Genomic DNA, 19,224 nt, shown 5'->3' with positions numbered 1-19,224 from the left:
TTTCTTTTGGGTTTTTTGGATTGCACAACTTTGCTGTAGTCGTGGTCTCCATCAATGTAATCCTGATCTGTTCTAGATGTTGATTCAGAGTCTGAATCAGAGCCACTTCTACTTTCAGAACTTGAACTAGATCCTGATTCCCCACTTTCTGATGAAGACAAACCAGATTTTTCCTTTAATTCTCTTTTCTTTTCTTCTTCCTCTGCCTCTCCCTCTTCTAGTTGCTCATCTTCTGATGCACTTATTAGCTTCCTCTTCACTCCTGTCCGAGGTTCTCTGCCATCACCATTTGTGAGTGGTCCATCAGGAGAGTGATCTAAGCAAACACAAAATTATCCAGTTATCATCATAATCATGTCTGAGCTAAACTGGACCACAGAAACTGGGATTCACCTCGTATGTCTTTGTGGCATGCTCTGGAGATGATCCAACTCTGAGCTAGCCACCAAGATGACCTTTATGTTTTGTGTACGCAAACTGGTGTTCTAAGAGGAAAATTTATCAGACGTAAATACAGTTCAGCACATACTGAAGTAAAGACTGTAGACACTCTTGACTAAGAGTCCAATACAAATCCACCCAATAAAAGGAGAACACAGTGACATGCTTGGACACAAATGTCTAAAGCACTTAGACAAATCCTACCAACAGTGTCAAGAAAAAACCACCAAGATCTATTTAAAACTCCCAAAATACACATTAAAACAACAGCCTGCAAGTAGTACTCATTTCCTATCAAACACAAGTTCTCAAAAGGCTTTGTTTAGGGAGCATTTGTGGTAAACAGTTTCAGGACATTAAACAACCCCAAATTAATTACTGGGATTTCTGAATGCTTTGAGTTAAAAACATAGCAAAGCGCTTTGCTGTCTTGGGACCAAGTTTGTTTTTAGGGTTACTCTTCATCATCAGGTTTGTCAATATCTTCTTTCACACTGGATACAAAAAGCTCATCTGCCATACACAGTACTGCTATAGCACAGTAGCATGGACTTGAGAAACACTTCAGAAATTTCAACTAAGTCAATGCCTACCTCAGTGAAAGTTCTGACTGATGTGCCCCAAGGACAAAATAGTGAAGGTTTCAAACTGTTTCCACTTCCAATTATAACACCTTATTTCAATTATAATAAAAAAATATATTTTTAAAATTGGAATTCTTTTATTTATCTTTGGTTTCATCTTGATTACTAAAGGATAAGGTTTTGGCGTGGAGATTCTTTCAGCTTTTTTGCCTTTTTAACATTCTTGAAGAAACTGTACTTCTCAAGACTTTTAAGAGCAGTGAAGTTTTTCCATCAGGAGAAATTTTAAAGGACTCCACTGAATTACATTTAGCAATATGTGCATGCCACCATTCGGACAACAAGAACTGTAAATGATAAGCTAAATTAGTTTGAATATGGGTTAGTATATTAGACCCAGACAAGAATAACATAAGATCAACATGAACCAGCTTCCATTTCTAGTGAAATCAGTCATGGAAAGAATAGAAGAGTTATGTCCCACCTTGTTTCACTGGTGTCAGTTTACTTCTGACTGGTTTAATTTTCCCTGGATCAATGGTATTTCCACTTCGGTTCTGTGCATTTGAGCCTGAGGAAGATGGCTGGACTTCCACTTCTTCACCAGTGGCTGAACCCAGAGGTTCCTCTGTTGTATCTGAAACTTAAAATGGGATACCATTAGCTCAATAGAGTATCTTTCATCCTCTATTTATACATTTGAAAAGGGTATCTATTTTTGGGAAGTTCTGTAGCTAGTCAGTGGCCTAAAAGCCAGGAGGTTAGTCTCACTAAGCTGCCTCTCCAGTCAGGAAGAGACATAGATTCTTCCACAGTGTAACCCAAAGTAACTTAATGTATTTGTAGTTGCTATACGAAGGAAGCCTATGTACAGGAAGTCCAAGCTCAACTAATTCTTAGCAAAGACAGGCCAAGTTACTTTATTCTCTGAACCTTACCAATAACTTACCAACAGAGGGTCACGTTCTGTTAACCTGATCTACAGACCATGTATTTACATGACTTTGCTACTTGCTTGTTCAACAGGTAAGTTTTGCATGTGTCTCATGAATATAATATTTCAACTGAATATTAAATATCCTTCAGCTTCTTCATCATTTTGCAGACAAGCTGCTACAGGAGAAAGGAGGCATAATAGAAAATTTCTCACCATGAGATGAAACTGAAGAGCTGGTCCTAGTCAAAGGCAATGAGGTATTCAGGTTGGTTTTAGGTTGAATCTTCATTTGCTTCTGTTTCCCTTTTGGACTGAAGACACAAAACACCCCAAAGAGATAAAACTGTTTATACCAAAGGAATCAAAGACGACAACTTCCCCTGCAAGATGCCTTGGATTTTTTTGCATAAGAGTCATAAAACTAACGATCTTTTTCCCCTTGGTGCCTGCAAAGATGTAGTAACACTAAACTTAGTTACAATATCCTGTTTGACAAAGGCATTTGAGTTTTTAAGCGCAAGGCATGTGAGGGGTTTTTTTTTTTTTTCATCTCACCTTCTGAAACTGGAATATTCAGTTTTTATAGATAACGTATCATACAGAAGTCAATGAAGTGTTAACACAGTATTTTTTCAACCTTTATGAAACAACGGCAAAAATAAATTTGGTTTTCCATTTTATCCAGAGGGATTACTTCTAATTCCATAGACTTACACTTAACAGAATTAGGCACAAACATGAAGTGAGCATGGGATTTGTGTTCATGATTTTACCATCCAAAAGAACAACTGTATCAAGAAACAAGCAATACCATTACTGGCTGCCTATTTACAAAGGTTTGTCTACTACTGTTATAATGTGTCTCAAATGATACTGATAGCACATCTTACTAGTATTATGTTACCTAGAGGCTCTGCTAGTTGATGGTGAACTGCTGCTGCTTCTCAGTCGTTTTCGGTACTGGGGCCTTTTCCTCCTCTGGCACTGCATTGCTGACTTGTACTCAGAGATGATATTCTTCATATGATTTTCAAATAAGGCAGATAATCGAAGTGTCATGCTATAAATCTAGGGTGAGAAAGCATGGCCATACTTATCAGAACTTCACTAAATAGAAGATTAGCAAAAAAGTATAAAAAACTACCTAGACATCAGCTTCTCAGTGCAAAAGAAAAGTTCATGGCGACTTCAACTACAAAGCTCTTTACAGATAATTTCCATTCATGATTTAAGTTTATTCTTATGACAGAAAGTGTTTACGCTCCGTTCTTAATCACCATAGAGCATGGAAGCAATCCATAAAATAACTTGAAGTACCAAGGGGAAAAAAAAAACAGCAAGTTTGTTGTCCCCTCATCTAAGCTTTGGGCTATAATTCCCTAATGAAGAGTCCTTACACTCATCCCTTTAGAACTGCAGAGAAAAGCTACCTGATGCATCTTCGCTCCTAATTTTTGTAAGTCAGGTATCAAAATCTTTAAGCTATTTCCCTGTCTTCTTTCTAGACCACACCTCTGACTATCCTCATTCCTAAATTCACTCATGTCTCTCTCTGTATTTCAGACTATTTACTTCTGTTCAAAATTTTACTTAGAATGTTTTTCACATATAATTGTGTAAACTCATAGTTCAAACTCAGTATATACAAAAACAAAATTTATTTTCTCTCTCATGTCTATACTCCTCTGTTGCATGCAGTCTTATGGATGTCACATAAATACCATCAAGACAACAGGATCAATATCTTATACCTCTTCCCATTTCTTGCAGTCTTTCTGAATACCAAACTTCTTTGACAAGGAGTTTTCTTTCCATTCACACAACTTAATTCCTGTCCCCTGGCTCTTACATTGCAGCAATGTCTCCTTAGCTCTGGCATGTACTGTCCTGCCCTTCTTGCCTCCACTTGGGATGCTGTTGCCAAGACAGTAAAACAAACTAGAAAACCTCAGGATGTTGACACACATTTGGTAGCTGATGAACCTACAGTGGCAGAAGGCCCAGCTGTGTGCCCCAGCCCTCCCACAACAATCATCCCACTGAGGCACTTCACAGCGTTTAAGCAAATGGATATTGATGGACCACTTTATTAAAATAATTTGGGAGTTGACTCACAAGCTGCTCAGTTATAAATACACGAGGAAGTTTCCCAGGGGGTGCACAGCAGTAAATAATGCACCACCAAGCTTAATTTGACGTCAAGCACATATAAAACACCCTCAAATCACCTGTCTTGTTGCGACTCTCCACTAATATTCTCTCTACTCAAGCAAGCAAAAAATTACTAGTCTTTATCTTCAGAGCTTACCCCAACCCACCTGACATCCTTCACGTACTGTATTCATGCAAGGCCAAGATCTTTGTAAAGAAGAAATTTAAATTTTTACTTACTCGAGACTTTTTATTAGGAGTGTAAGCTTTAGAGTTGCAGAATATTAAACGAATATCTTTGTAGAATTCCAAGGGACTAGTGTAATTCCCTGCTTCCAAGGTTTCTTTCACAGTGCTGAAGTCCATGGGAGTGTCAACAATATCTCGGTAATCCTACAAGAACATTCAAGAATTAATAAAAGCTGATAATAACAATGTCTATGACAATTGAAAACATCTAAATTATCATCCGCAACAATGGCTGTCATGTAATTATCTTCACTTAGGACAGAGATATGAGAGTTACTGCAGATAGTTCTCTGAAAACATTGGTGCATTGAACATGATCAATTCCAGCTAATAAAAGGGAAGATTAGAAACATGTTCAATGTGGAACTTTATCAAAGGATGAACATCAGCTTGTTAAAACTTTGAGTATGGAAGTTGTTCTTACAGGATAGGAGAAGAGGTCCACTGGCTGTCTAAAAGGCTCAGAGTCCTCTCTTTCGTAAATCAGGTTTAACAACTGCTTGCATTGCTCTTTCCAAGCATCAGGACTTCCTTTCACAGGCTGTCTTTTTATTCGTCGTCTTACCTGCTGGGAAACAGATATATTTAATCATCTTTCAAAATATTCAGAATTCCCACTTTAAGTTCCTATTAATTTACTAGCGTTCTGATTTGAAATAGATTTCCATAATTAAAAACAGAACTGCAAGAAGTTAAAGCGTAGCTTTAATAATAATAATGGCACAACTATAAGCAATATGCAAAAATGCAGAAATATGCTTATTCTGGCAATAGATAATTACTCAAATCCATACGAAGTACACAATATTTCAGATTCAAGCCTGCTATTGTTGTCACTTTTCCCTCAATTCTGATTGCAAAGTGAATTTGTTCTAGATATCCTTCAGATCAAACAAACAAACAAGATTCTTCAGCAATTAAATTTTCCTGGGCAACAATATTCTTAGTCTAGCAGCACTGACATATATACAACTAAATTCACACTGTTTGAACTCCAGACTATAGGCTGATGAAAGATTTAAACTATTTCAGAACTAACTGACTATTTTAGTACCTGTTCTACCTGTCTTCGTAAACTAAATCAACCAAAAAGATTTACTCACTCGTCGTTTTCCAGAGGAAGTTCCTGGAGCATCTGAATCTACATCTACTTCTGCCACCTAAAGGAAAAGGTGATGATTACACACATGAAAGCTTGTGTGAACACAGAGCAATGGAAACAAGCAGGGTTACAACTACATAACAGCTAATACAGTTACAAACTACTCAAATGAAAAGACAGTTTTGAGCAAAACAGAAACCAGTTTTAAATCAGAAGTTACGTAACTTCAGGTTAGAAGGTAGAAAAAAAGGTAGAAAAGCCACTGCATCTCTTTTCCATCCCAAATTTGCTTCCACTGAAATCATATGTAAGTATCTGAGAAATATTAGTGGCTTGTTTTCAGTCCTTGAGAATTCAGCTAAGTCTCAGTCTTGCTGAGCTATATACCTCTGCCTAAACGCTCGTGCCATTAGCAGCTGTACCGAGTTTACTCTGACTTCATGCAGTCTCTTACATTAAATTCTGCATCTTTTTTCAGATACTGAACTTAAAAAAATGTAAGTTCTCACAATCGTACTTAATGGTCTTACCTCTTCCTCTTCATCAGTACTGCTCAGGTCTTCTGCTTTCACCTTATTATATATATCTAATATATCTGTACAACTCTGATCCCTGTAGAGCAATAAGAAAAGTAAAAATACATAAGTGAATTTCTTAGAAACTCAAGACATCAGGTCTATGGAGATGACAAAAGAAATGCCTACCCAATGAAACGAAGTAACACATCTGTTACGATTTTGGCTGCTTTGACTATAGGACTGTCTGGCTCATTGAAAGTCCTGGCATTGTGTTCAATGTATCGTACCTCCCACATCAGTGCAGAGATTCTCCTGAAACAACAACAACAACAACAAAAATGAAAGGGATGGAGTGGAAGGGGTACACCATTCACCTTCTGATTTCAGTAGATTTACTGAGTTAAAAAAAAAATAATAATAATAATAAAAAAATAATTCAAGTACATAAGAAACAGGTTGTCAGAGACAGAGGTAAGTGGTTTCTGTTCAGACACTGCTTTCTGCCCCATTAAGTATGCAGGTTGAGCTAACTTTGTGAAGGAAAGATATCCCTCTTCAAATCAGCAGCGAGTGGAAAGAAAAGAGGAAACAAACCTACTGAAGAAGATTGCTGTCCCCTCTCAGTTAGAGAAAACCTTGCAGATAAAGAGGTCCCATAGGGAAAAGAGCATTATAGAAAAAGATATTAGCTATAACCACATTAACTGAAAAAAACTAAGACTTCTAGTTTAAAGCACTATTTAGCCCAATTCTAGCAACTGCAGCACTAGATAAGTATCTGGTTCAAAGGCAGCAAAAATACAGATCAAATACAGTCTACCTACAGTGCATCCAGGGACTAAGACTCTGAATGTGTAACAAAAAGGACATTCCAGATCCAGACACATCAGCTTTTGCCTTAACAGCGTGGCCAAAAGAATGATCATACAGCAAAGACTTACTTTCTACAAAGTCAAATAGAATCTCACTTTATGCCTTCAGTTTACCAAACGTTGCCTAAATAGCATTGCTTGTTATTTAGCTAAACATATTTTGCTCAAATAGTCCACAGAAAAAATGTAAATTACAAACAAGCAAAAATAAACTGACCTATAAAACCTGTTTTCAAGTCTCCTCCTGATTGTGGTGAGGTCGGTTGGATAAGCAACTACAGTGCAATACATGGGATAGGCACTAAGGTCCACTGGAACAGCAAAGGGATTAGAAATGTCTGAAAGACAAAAAAGACCAAAGTAATTCAGATGCCTCAGCTGATACCAGCAGGAAAGTTATAAAATAACAAGATGCCTTATAATAGTTTCTATGTTTCCTTTCTAAGAACTCAGCAAAAGTAATACATGGACACCACATGACATTTAACAGACTCTTTTCAATTACTTAGCTGAGAACATTTGAAATCCTTCATGCCAATTCCACCGTATCTACCATTCAGTCATGTGCAGCAATGCTGATGTCCTTAAAATTTCCACCTTTTCTCTCCAAACATACCAAGAGAAAGAAGTTGCTCAATCCCCCGAATTACTCGTTCACATTCTTCATCTCTGGAATGGGCCCCCCATTCTCCTTCCTGGGGTTTGTAGAGGAGAGCCGTCAGCTCATCTGGAGTCACAGGGACTCCAGCACCAACCTCCTCTGGATAAGCAGCTAAACGTGAAGAATTCAACAACAGTGAGCACTGGCAGTGACACAGAACTATTTTCTTTACATATGGATGTGAATTCAAAACACGCTTACTTCCTTCTGGAATTGGCTCCATGTCCCATGGACTCATTTTCTCTCTTTCATTATTGTCCCAGCTTTTAAAAATAAACATAAAATACATTCAAATACATAAATTAAAGCATTTAATTTTTCATCTGGCTTAATATAACAACAAATATTTTTCCTCCCATACATTCACAGTAATTCTATTTATGCTAGAAGAATTACTTTAGGAATAAGATCATCATTAAATACATGAAAACAAAGCAGCTTATTATGTATTTCAACGGAAAAAAAGGATCCATGTTCCTGAAGTATACACCGAGCATATCAACGTGTCTGATATATTGCAACTATGTAAGTACTTACTGAACAGAGTAGCACTGGAAGGAACTATCAGGGTATTCTGCCTGAAAAGGCTGCTGACTCTCCACAGTTCCAAACCACCAAGCATCATCTATTATACTGCGAAATCTATCCCCTATAAGGAAGAGGATTTTTGCAGAATTTATCATTTCTCTTTTCTGTTACAGGAATTGTAATAAACATCAAATAATGTTTCCAATGATCACTACAGTATCAAGTGTGACCCGGCCTTTTTACGTTGTGTTATAAAGATGCTGCACATCATCTTACAAATACTTCCCCACAAATCACAAGCCTGGTTCTAAGAAGTCAGGCTGTGGAGTGCTATAGGAATATCAGAGAGTTACAAAACACAAGATCTGTAAATTAATTACAAAATAAAACTTATAATCTTCTAGAATCTTTATCACAAAGTAAAGCTATTAATAGAGTATACAGTAAAATTATTTTATATTAGGATAAGCACTGCTTGAAAATGAATTTGTATACCTAAAAGTTAGAATTTGTTGTGATGTGAGCATTTCTTCCCCCATTTCAATGTCTGAAATATATGATGTTCACAGAAATTCAAAAGTACACAAACACCAAATTTTAGCCTATTAAGCAAGCAAAGAAACTCCGCAAAGCATATGGAAGTGGAGGTCGTTACCTATTTGCCAGTTCCTCTCTTTGGCTTCATTATAAAACTGATGCAGCACAAGGAAGTCAATAACATCTGGCATATCATGATACCTTCGTGAAATAGAAAAATATTACTTCTGTTACCCACAAGCATTGTACCATACGTAAAATACAGTATCCAAACACAAAAATTCATGCATTTTCTTTTCATGTTTGGCATAACAATGAATTTATGCCATCGTGTCTTGAAAGAGAAGAAAAAAAAAAAATGGGGAAAGCTTCTACACCTCAATAAAATTTCTTAAAGAACACCATCAGAATTTCAGTTACTCACTTAATGGAAAATGATTCTCCTGTCATTTTGCCTGTGATTGGATCTAGGAATGCAAGCTTCAAGCAGCAAAGTGTAGGGGGCCCAACTTCATATTTAATTCCTACAGTCTTCACAAATTCTTGTTCCTATTAATCAACATGTACAGAACAATATTATTTTAACATGTTTACAATAGAAACATCCACATTAAAATACCAGACCTATAAACAACAAATAAATGTTTCCACTTTGCAGCCCAGGTAATTCCACCCATAAAAGTTTTCTTTACCAAAAACTAAAAATTAATCACAGTGTCCTTAAAAAGAAAACTAAAAATAAAAGATGTTCAGAAATACATTGAGGCACTGAGCAAGATGCCCACAAGTTATTTAATTTTTGTGAGAAGACTTTAAGGCACACTACTTTCTGTTTCAACCACACTGATGGCACCAAGAGTTATTTCTGACTAAAGCCAAGGCCTCTCACCCTTGTATAGCAATGTACAGGGGAAGGAAAAGGAAACTCTTCTGAAGTGGAAATTCAATATTAGCATTGTATAATCACATCTTGTCAACCATGAGCAAGTGTTAAGATGTGTATCCTAAGTGAAATAGCATTTCCTTATTCTTTGAAAGGTATCCTAGTGATGTCTTTGAAGATTACAGGTGGAGTCACTTAGTACCTAGCACTAATATCAGGATATATTTCCAGTAAAGCAATTCTTTTCATATGTATATGAATATTAGCACTTATATATGCTCTTTGCTTGATATGAAGTCTAAATAAAGCAAAACACAATATGAAAATACTGAGCATTTGGTGTCACTGGACTCAGTAACTCAAAAGTAAAAAGGTTAAGAAAAAATAGAAGAAATACATAAGTATAATATCTAGCCAAACAATCTATAATACTTTCATTCTGTTAAAACATGTTGTAATATAATGTCAAGCTCTTCCAAGAATTACCATACACAATTATACATTTAACTACATCTTGTTCAAGGAAGCTTATGCATGCATTAAGTTCTTTACTTACTTGTTGCAATCGCATTTAAAACAATGAACGTTCAGGTCATTGCAGAGCATTGATAGAACTATAAGCATCTTTTGTGGGATGGATACTGCTTGAGTGAGTTAAGAAGGAAAAAAAAAAAAAAATGCAAAAGGGACCTCTAGCAGTCATCTAGTCCAACACTCTTTCATACTGGCTTGTAATGCCAAGCTAACGCTATCGAGGCATTCAGCACTTTGAAGTATCCATTAAACTTACCCTGAGTTCCATTTTGTTCCATGGTTGTTTTTGCATGTTTATACTGTAAATTTTTGCTTTTCTTACTGCCCGCACGTAAGCTTCATGGCCTTGCCTGAAGTATATGATCTTAAATGAGAATTAAAAAAAAAAAAAAATTATTTTACTGATAGTTTTGTTCCTGTATAGACTTTCAAAATTGAGATCTTTAAAAAGCACAGAGATTTGTTTGAAAATGCACAAACAATTCTTTCTATTCAGAAATTGCACGTGCACATAAAGGGACTAGGACAGCTATCTGTAAACATCTGGTTCCCTAAGTAAGCCATCTTGACCATGAGTCACTGAAAGCTAGATTTAATAATGTCAACCAAACAAAAGTTCATCAGCCTAGATGGGAATTTAAAGACGGCTACAGTTGGAATTACCTCATCTCCCATTTGCGGGACAAAAGGTGAGCGGCGGGGTATGGTATCCAAGATCCACTGTGGGGCCAGCCACTCCTCACTGGGTTCCCCTTCCATTGAAAGCAGTCCACTTGGTTTCTTAAATATAGTAAATTTAGAGCACAAGCTGCAATTACTGTGGCAGAGTTACAATAGATTATAAAGCGTGATCTAAAAATAACTATATATAAGGGCAAGCAACATTGGAACCTTCCAAAAAATCTCAACTAACTCATGGGTGGTAAGAAACGTTCATTATCAATAAAACAGAAGATTAAGATGTTCATAGATAGACTAGGTTTCTTTAAAAATACACTGTTGGTCTTCCTTAACAATTATTAGGAAAAAAACACAAACAGTTAAAAAAAAATACATGTGTATTTATGAAGTCAAAAAGGCCCTCATAAATTAAAAACGCCAACCTTTTTTCTAGGTTGTTTTAGTTTCCTTCGTTTTTGCTCCACTCCTTTTGTTCCCCTCAAATTTTCATCTTCAGAACTACTACAGATTTTCCGAGCTGCCTGCCTCGTTTGTCTCTTTGGAGGCTGGAGATTAATTCCAGCATCTGCTGTCCAGTCAGAATATTCACTTGATGAATCACTGTAGATAATATAAAATTGTAAGAAAGAAAACAGCACTTCAGTTTTCACACAATGGAATGAAAGGTCCAATCCTTCAACCTGTTTTTGTGGTTATGTGAAACAGGCATCAGGATTAGGGCACATTTCCATTCTCTTAAAGAACAGTTAAGTGATATTTTAGCAGATTATTTTAACAATTGAAAATTCCTGGTAAATCTAGAAATTCTGTTTGGTACTTACTTTCATACTAATTTGATTCATAGACTGACTTTATAAGAACTGATTTAATTGCATGAAAATAATCAGAAAATCAGAGCACTCTTAAAAATACATTTCCAATTTTAATATCCAAGTAAGACTCACAGTATTAGCTCACGTCCCTTTCAGTCATAAAAGCACAGCATTAAGAAAAGAGACTGTGGAACTTGTACACCAAGATGTATTGACAATGGAAAAATTAACTACTGAAACAGACAGAAGATATGCATGCGTTTCTATCAATTATTTCTACTAGACACTACTAAATGGCATCAATAAGTTATTAGTTTAAATGGGGATTTTCATAGAAACAATTCTTTCAAAATTGTTCTTCAATTCCAAAAATAAAAAGGAAATGTTTTAAGTGGGATTAGGAAAGGAGGCACTCTTCAAAAACTTTCTCATACATATTCAAGTCACCATATTAAAATCACTCAAGTACACACAAGTATTTACTTGATAAGACTCTGGAATTTTTTGTTGTTAACATTTTAAACTACTTACTCTATGACAGTTCACTTCAATCTGTCATAGGGCATCAACAAATCAGTATCTTTACAGGGTTACTCAGTAACACTTCTTCCTGAACTTGCAATCATAGTTTCACAATATCAAAACAAATGTTTTACTTATCTTACTCAAATTACTTAATATAATAAAGAGGCTAATAAATGTACCTGGAGCTGCTGTCACTTTGCCATGCTGCCACAGGATCATCCACAGACGCATCACTTGTGCCAACTGTCTCATCTTCCTGTATTAAAACAAAAGGTTTCACTTTGAGGCAAAGTTTTACATGTACCATTTTTATTTTCAAGTTACATGGTCTGTTTCACTTGAGGAAGCTTTCTAGTTAAGGACTAATTTAAATAATTCCACAATTTCTTACTTTATCTTAATATTATACTATATATGTAATTCCTGGTATGAATTTTAACAGTACTTGCACATAGAATGAGTTTGTATTTATGTGTTTGATTAATAAATTTTGGTGTCTCCTGTCCGTATAGCTATTCTGTATGTTCAGTGCATGCACAATTCTCAGTCTCTTTTTACTTTGCATGTCTCTCTACTAAGAAAAAGTTATATTTAATCTGGTATATTTTAAGTTCTTCTATTGTCGTGTAAATAATTAATACCAACATCTCTTTCAACAAATCTACAGATGCAGACGAAATTAAAGTACTGAATCTGATCTAGAATATATGTGCAGCATGTGAATGTCCAAAACTGTAAATGGTTTAACCCAATCCAGTTAAAATTACTTGAAAATATTTCAGATTTCCAATAATACACGACCTGTTTTAATCTAGTTTTGAATATTGTACTAGTATGGAGGTAAATGATCCTCCTCTCTCCAAGATTAACATGCTACAGTAACACCACAAATCCAAAGGATTCAACAGTTTGAATGTTATTTTTTTTAAGTGGAGAAACTCTTGAGCCCTAGCAGTAACAGCGTTCTCAGTACATCTGTTGTACTGAGTGTCTGTGAACCAGGAACATTTGGAGGAATCATTGACATATCAGACCTCTGAGGAGCTGTCCGACTCTTCCCGTGCACGTGAGTTTTGACTTGCTCCTTGCTGACTGTGCTCTATGGTGGAGCGGGTCTGGTACGCATGCTGGCGTTTGCGCTGGTTCCTTCTCAAAGATCTTCCACTTCCTGGTTGGTAATCATTCTTTTAACATGTGAGAGGAGAGATAAGAAGAAAACAAGTACATATTTAATAATGAATTATGGAGTTAAAAGAGGTCTTTTTACAGTGACTATAAATTCTATCCCATCTACAAATGCCAACCAGAAAACCTAGAATTAGAATTGAAAAGATATCTTTTATAGATTCGTGGTTGCTCATTTCAGTGTATGTTGATTTGGGCTTTTTTTTTAGTTGGATGGTTTTTGTTTGTTTGTTTAATATCAATACTACTTTTTAAAGTATCTTTCTTTCTAAGAAGGACTTCCACGATGAAATATAGTTTCTCTAAAATAATACCTGCAGCTTCTGGTTAAGACAAAAGTTGGCCACTTAACAGGTCGCACCTTTAAACTTTCTTCTAATTTCTGCAAGTCAAGCTGAGCATTTACCATGACACTGTTCTTTTGCTTTCCCGGAATCATCCTACAACTGAAGCCTTATAGACAAAGATTTACCATTGTTTTTTGCACGTTACAATATAAAAACAGATAAATTACAGTTACAGAGAAAAGTAGGAGAACCAAAGTAACAATTAGCACTATTGATCTTCTAAATCATTTCCTTTCATTTTATTTTTTAGCTGAGTTCTCAGAGCTGTTTGATACCCAGGTTCTCACTTCTGGTGAATTAACTCACCCGTTGTAAGGTATGGGATGGCTTTCTCTTCTTTTCAACAGTGTATAAACCAATTTCAATTTCACCTTTGGCAGCTCGACATTCTTCCTGGACCCTAATTATACACAGGAAACATCCGTTTTATTCACTGTATCATTATATATTCAACAGACTATAAATTAAAATACTTTTGTGTCTCTTGCCACAAGAAATCTGAGCACAGGTCCTCCAAACAGTGTTCACACACACTTCACTCCAAGGAAACTGAAGTGTATTACAATTAGTGTGAGGTTTGTCTGTCTTTAAACAAAGCTTCAGGAAGACAGAAGAATCAGAAAATTGAAATTAAAAAGAAAAATGTGTATTTTGAACCACTGAAAAAAGACTTAATTGAGAAGAGAAGGAATTACTATTCTTAAACCTTCGGCAGAAGCTACCGCTCTGATCCTATTATCTGAATTTCCAAACAAATCCCCAAAAAACTGAAATTATTTCTGAAAAATCATTTTTTAAAATCTACACTAGGCGTATGGAAGAATCACTAAACATCATACAAATTAATCATCTTTTCCTATCTCATTTGGCTTCTTACTTGCTGATGCCTGGAGGAAGCTCGTTCACCACTACCCTTCTGCTCCATGCCATGAGATCTCTCTCTGTTGCCATTTGACTTCGGGGAGCATTGTGGTGCATCTGCCGGACTCCTTCAATCTGACCACTTCTCCGGAGACCAACGTTTGGTGGAGATGCAATTTCCAAGGCTGGACTTCGAAGAGCTGAGGGGGTAAAAAGATTTTTCTTCACTTCTATGACCAGTTCACAAAACCCAGAATTTCAAGCTTAAAGATTGCAAAACATCTTGTTGGAACACTAATTAGATGTCAGGTGGCTTTGTCTTTTGCTTCAGATGAAGGTTTTTACATATTGGCCACAGACTACTGCAGATGTATTTGTTTTAGTAATATCACTGTGCTTGCAATACCTTAGAGTTGTCTGTGGCAAGCAGAGAAATAACTATGAGAAAAATTGTAAAGGTGCTTAAGTCACCCTTAAATCAAAACCCTGTCTTCTGTTTTAAAGGCTTTTAAGTCACGAGTCTTAAATTCTGTGGCAGAAGAAAAGAGAAGATTATCACCTAAAATAACAGATTGCTACAAGGTTTAACATGTCTCTTGTGCCTGTACCTGTATTTGTAATGTTTACCTTGTGTGCACAGGCACACTTTTTATCAGGTGGCACAACAATGCAGAGCTACACATTCAGAAGAAAATAGATACTGAAACTTCATAATAGCAAAAAGAAAATAAAGCTGACAAAATCAGAATTGCTGCTGTCACTGCCTTAATTTATCCTGTTATTTGGGAAAGCGCCAACTATTTCTACATTCTTAAGTATGGCTAACAGCATGAAAAAACTGACTTTACAATTGTACTACCCTATCTAGAGACATTCAGCTATTAAAATATCAATCACTTCATGTATATTCTAACTGACTCACACAAATAAGGTCAGTTCATGTGGGAAAAACATTGACAGTGCAAGTTCTGCAAAGTAACTACATTCATTTCTACTGTCTCACATACAGAGATTCCTTCTCACACAAATACAGGGGCATTTGTACATATTTTGCCAATACAACTGAGGACTGGGATTACACATCAGCCTATCATAAGAAGCAGAAAGGACTTCCTGTGAACTGAAGCTGCCTGCTAGGCCCATTCATGACAACACCAATCCAGATAAAAGCAAAAGTCTATTTTATGCAGTTTCCAGTAATATTTTTCCTATTCCTTCTTGAATTTAAACTGTAAATCTAACAATTTAAGATTTGCCAGGAAACTCTAATACAAAAGTATAATCAGTCATTTAACCTAAAATTAATCTATTAGTGATGCAAATTTTTTAAAAGCTCAGGATGATTTGCAGCAGAAGTCCACAGCATCTGTTCTGTTATGACAACTGCACTCAATCAGCTGCTTCACAGTCAGCTGTTCATATCTGGCTGAGTTTGTTTTAAATTTTTAATCATTTTGCATATTAAAAATACAGTCACAATAGCAAAACACTCACCAGGAGAACAATCTCAAGCTTTCTCAGGAAACATTAAGACAGAGCAGACATGTTTATTTTATAAACACTGATGCTCAGCTTTAACACTTATGCTGCACAAGGAAGCCATTAGTCTGTCACAACATTGTATTCCATAGGCATTCTCTAATTACATGCTGTTAACTTGACGTTATTCAGTTAGAAAGTATCATCTCCATAGTGATTAAGTGACATTGAGACAATATAGGGAACTTCATTTTTAGTAACAATTTATAATAGAATTAGCACATTAATAATTCTAACTAATCAGATAATGTCCAGTTAGTAAGTGATCAACTGCACTTTCAACATTTAATTCCTTTGACAGTATTAGCAAGTGCCCCAGACAGGTTAATAAAATGTGTAAGAGCAAGAGAAAGTGTCCTCGAACAAGAGACATTGTCCTAAAACACAAATTGGAACACATTTTGATTAGTACCTTACTGTTCTTTACCTAAAGAAATGACAGAGGTAAAGAGGGGATGCTTACCTCCGTTAACAGAGTGAGATCTATTGAGTGGAGGATTTGGAAGAGTTTCTCCTTCATTGATTAGTCTCAAATCCTGCTCCCTTTGTAGCTCTCTGATCATCCCATCAAGGATACTCTCATCCTGGTCATTAGTTTGCTGTCCAATGACTTGTTCAACTACTTCACCATCACCTTAACAAGAACAGGATCATGACTGCTTACAAAATGCTTAATTTCTGATTTATAAACACTATAGAAACAATCAAATTTTAAGTTGTGCTGTCTGCCCTGCAAAATATCTGATTACAGGCCATCTTTCTGCTCTCAGACTTGAAGTTTAAAATATTATCTACAAGAAAAACCTATATTTACAGACTTGCACATAAAATAAAAATAAGCACTTGGTAATAACAGAAAGAAATTATACTTCAGTAGGTGACAGTGGAAGACCTCTATCAGAGATCAGCATTTTTCAAAGCCTGTCTTACTTTTCTGCTTCCTTACTCACATACAAGTCACATCAAGAACAACAGGATGATAGTTGAAGCATGCTGCCATAAATGTATGTAGAGGTCCACAGATTTTGGAATACTGAAGTCTCCTTGTCTTATCTCCAATCTAGTTAATCCCATACACTTCCTTTATGCCATGAAGTTTGTTATTCTACCCCTATTCTACCCCCTGATTTTAAACCACTTGTTTCAGAAGAAACAGAATTAATCTTTACAGTACCATCCTGCAGAACTGGTGCTCAATACTGTGCAATACATGTATTATGCATGAGACTTAGACAGCATACCATTAGCTACATAACCCAGCTGAGGAATAAGTTGCTCATCCTTGCAATTTTCTCTCCCTGGTACCAGCCGCTGGAATCTCGTGGGATGAGGATTTCCATCAACATCCACCAGAAATGGAGGAGGCATAAGATGTGGAGCCTGCTGAGTCTGTTCGTCCAAAACATAGTTATTTGCATCACGGATCAGTGGTCGGTAATCTGTATGGAAGAACATCTGATCTGGAATCTGCAAGAAAAGCAATTTAGTAAATAAATGAATGGCCATTTGCAGCTGTCGTGAAGCTTTGGAATGGCTCCCATACCCAGATACCACAACTCCTACACTTAGAATCAGCAGAAGAAATGTTATGACAGAGAACAGACGCCTACCACAAGTGCGTTTTATTATCAAGACTTGATGCAAACATTCAATGGTAAATTATGCCAAGGTGAATTGAAAGAAAATAATGTCTTGCTCCCTTGTCTAGTAATTCTCGCCTACATCTTTCTGATTTAGATGAACAATAACTGCTCCCTTATTTAATTAGTTTTGGTCCAGGGCATGGGGGAGACAACAAACTAACACAACTACTTCTAAGACAAAATGAGGTCAAGAGAGAAGAGTTTAAAATTCACTCAACTCACCTTTTCATAATATTTACTGCATCCAAAACCGAATAGCAGCAGATGTCCATGAGAGTCTGTGCAGGCAAAATGCTGTCCATCTGGTGAGAACTTGCAATCAAAAACAGCTCCATGGCCTTGGCCCTCAATCTGTATACAAACAGAGCATCCCTTTCAAAATCACATTGTGAAAAGAAAATTTCACTTGTGCTCCATCAAGTACTAAAACCTAATTCTGTGAACACTCCCAACTCACTCAACGCTTGCTTTTACTTTTCTACTCAACTATTAAAGTATCACTGACCAATAAAGTCAAATTACTTCTTTGCCCTGAAATTTCAATGCAACTTTTAACGTATGCTCTGAAACAAGAAGTCTAAATTTTATTTAGTGGAAGATACAGAGCAAGCATGTGGCAAAGAACTCATGAACACAGTAGCTCCATACCAGCGGGTTTCACAGCCTCAGGTGAAGGAAGCTAGCTCAGGTCCTGAAACAGCACAGCTGCATTTGCTCAGCAGTGGAATCAGACCAACAAACCTGACATTGCATGGATTTAGATAGATGCCACACAAGACAACCATACTGTTTCCCAGACCACAGCATTGTGTTACAACACAGAAACTTACTGGCTTTCATTGCTCTGCTTTGGGAATGACTACTATCTTTTGCGTAGTATAACTATATAAATGAATAATATTCTGACCTAACAGATCCCATGAAAGACTTGCTGCTACACTTAAACAGTAAACATATTTGGGTGTTGCTTTCTGAAGAGTATAGTGTTTCCTGTTAAATATGCAGGAACTTTCCACTAATCTTGTTATAATATTGTTCACAGCAAGTGCATGATGAAATCCACTCTTGCCTCAAGATCAGTTTTACATAAATGTAAAAAAACAAAACTCCTTCCCTGATTATTCTTACCATGTTAAAGTAATTACGAATTTTTGTTCCTTTGTCTATATCCCAAATGAAAATATTTCCATCATGACCCGCAGAAAGTACAATCCTTTGATCAAATGGATGGGCCTCCAGAACAAAAACTTCATCATCATGGCCCTACAGTGAAAGCAGGGTAAAAAAAAAAAAAAGAAGTCATGTTTTTCCACATAATATCTCTGAATACACACAGTATTTAGTGTGAGGTTATCTAAAACAGCTCAGTTTACTAGATCTTAAACTAGAACTGCATCTGTACTTAGCTGACATTTTGTCAGAGGCTTGGCATTATCACACTTTCTGCTTCAGACTGTAGGTCAGCACAAAAGGAGGAGAGGGGAGAGGAAGCAGAAATCAGTATTGAGGACAGCTGCAGCCCTTTAGTCAGGGCAGAAGCTGTGACCTCCAAATAATCTTCCTTGTCAGCCAACAATCAGAAGGGCCTAGCAGCACTTTGGTCATCAGCTCCTTTCCTCATGATACACATCCTC

General features: G+C 36.4%; 1 protein-coding gene across 1 annotated transcript in view; it reads right to left on the bottom strand.

Annotated features, from left to right (window-relative positions):
- Window positions 1–19,224, bottom strand: part of LOC100541004 (bromodomain and WD repeat-containing protein 3) — a 53,692-nt gene that overhangs the window by 5,998 nt on the left and 28,470 nt on the right. The window contains 26 exon segments of the mRNA XM_010715261.3: window positions 2–316; window positions 1,510–1,668; window positions 2,176–2,273; window positions 2,867–3,030; window positions 4,354–4,506; window positions 4,787–4,927; window positions 5,466–5,522; window positions 5,995–6,076; window positions 6,169–6,294; window positions 7,072–7,192; window positions 7,471–7,626; window positions 7,717–7,778; window positions 8,053–8,164; window positions 8,699–8,781; window positions 9,005–9,129; window positions 10,254–10,361; window positions 10,661–10,777; window positions 11,101–11,278; window positions 12,195–12,271; window positions 13,050–13,199; window positions 13,854–13,947; window positions 14,425–14,608; window positions 16,411–16,581; window positions 17,189–17,414; window positions 17,813–17,941; window positions 18,719–18,853. Coding sequence (XP_010713563.2) covers window positions 2–316; window positions 1,510–1,668; window positions 2,176–2,273; window positions 2,867–3,030; window positions 4,354–4,506; window positions 4,787–4,927; window positions 5,466–5,522; window positions 5,995–6,076; window positions 6,169–6,294; window positions 7,072–7,192; window positions 7,471–7,626; window positions 7,717–7,778; window positions 8,053–8,164; window positions 8,699–8,781; window positions 9,005–9,129; window positions 10,254–10,361; window positions 10,661–10,777; window positions 11,101–11,278; window positions 12,195–12,271; window positions 13,050–13,199; window positions 13,854–13,947; window positions 14,425–14,608; window positions 16,411–16,581; window positions 17,189–17,414; window positions 17,813–17,941; window positions 18,719–18,853 — 3,523 coding nt within the window.

Source organism: Meleagris gallopavo, chromosome 9 (genome assembly GCF_000146605.3).
Source record: "Meleagris gallopavo isolate NT-WF06-2002-E0010 breed Aviagen turkey brand Nicholas breeding stock chromosome 9, Turkey_5.1, whole genome shotgun sequence".
Taxonomy (NCBI): domain Eukaryota; kingdom Metazoa; phylum Chordata; class Aves; order Galliformes; family Phasianidae; genus Meleagris; species Meleagris gallopavo.
This window is presented reverse-complemented; position numbering and strand designations above follow the sequence as displayed.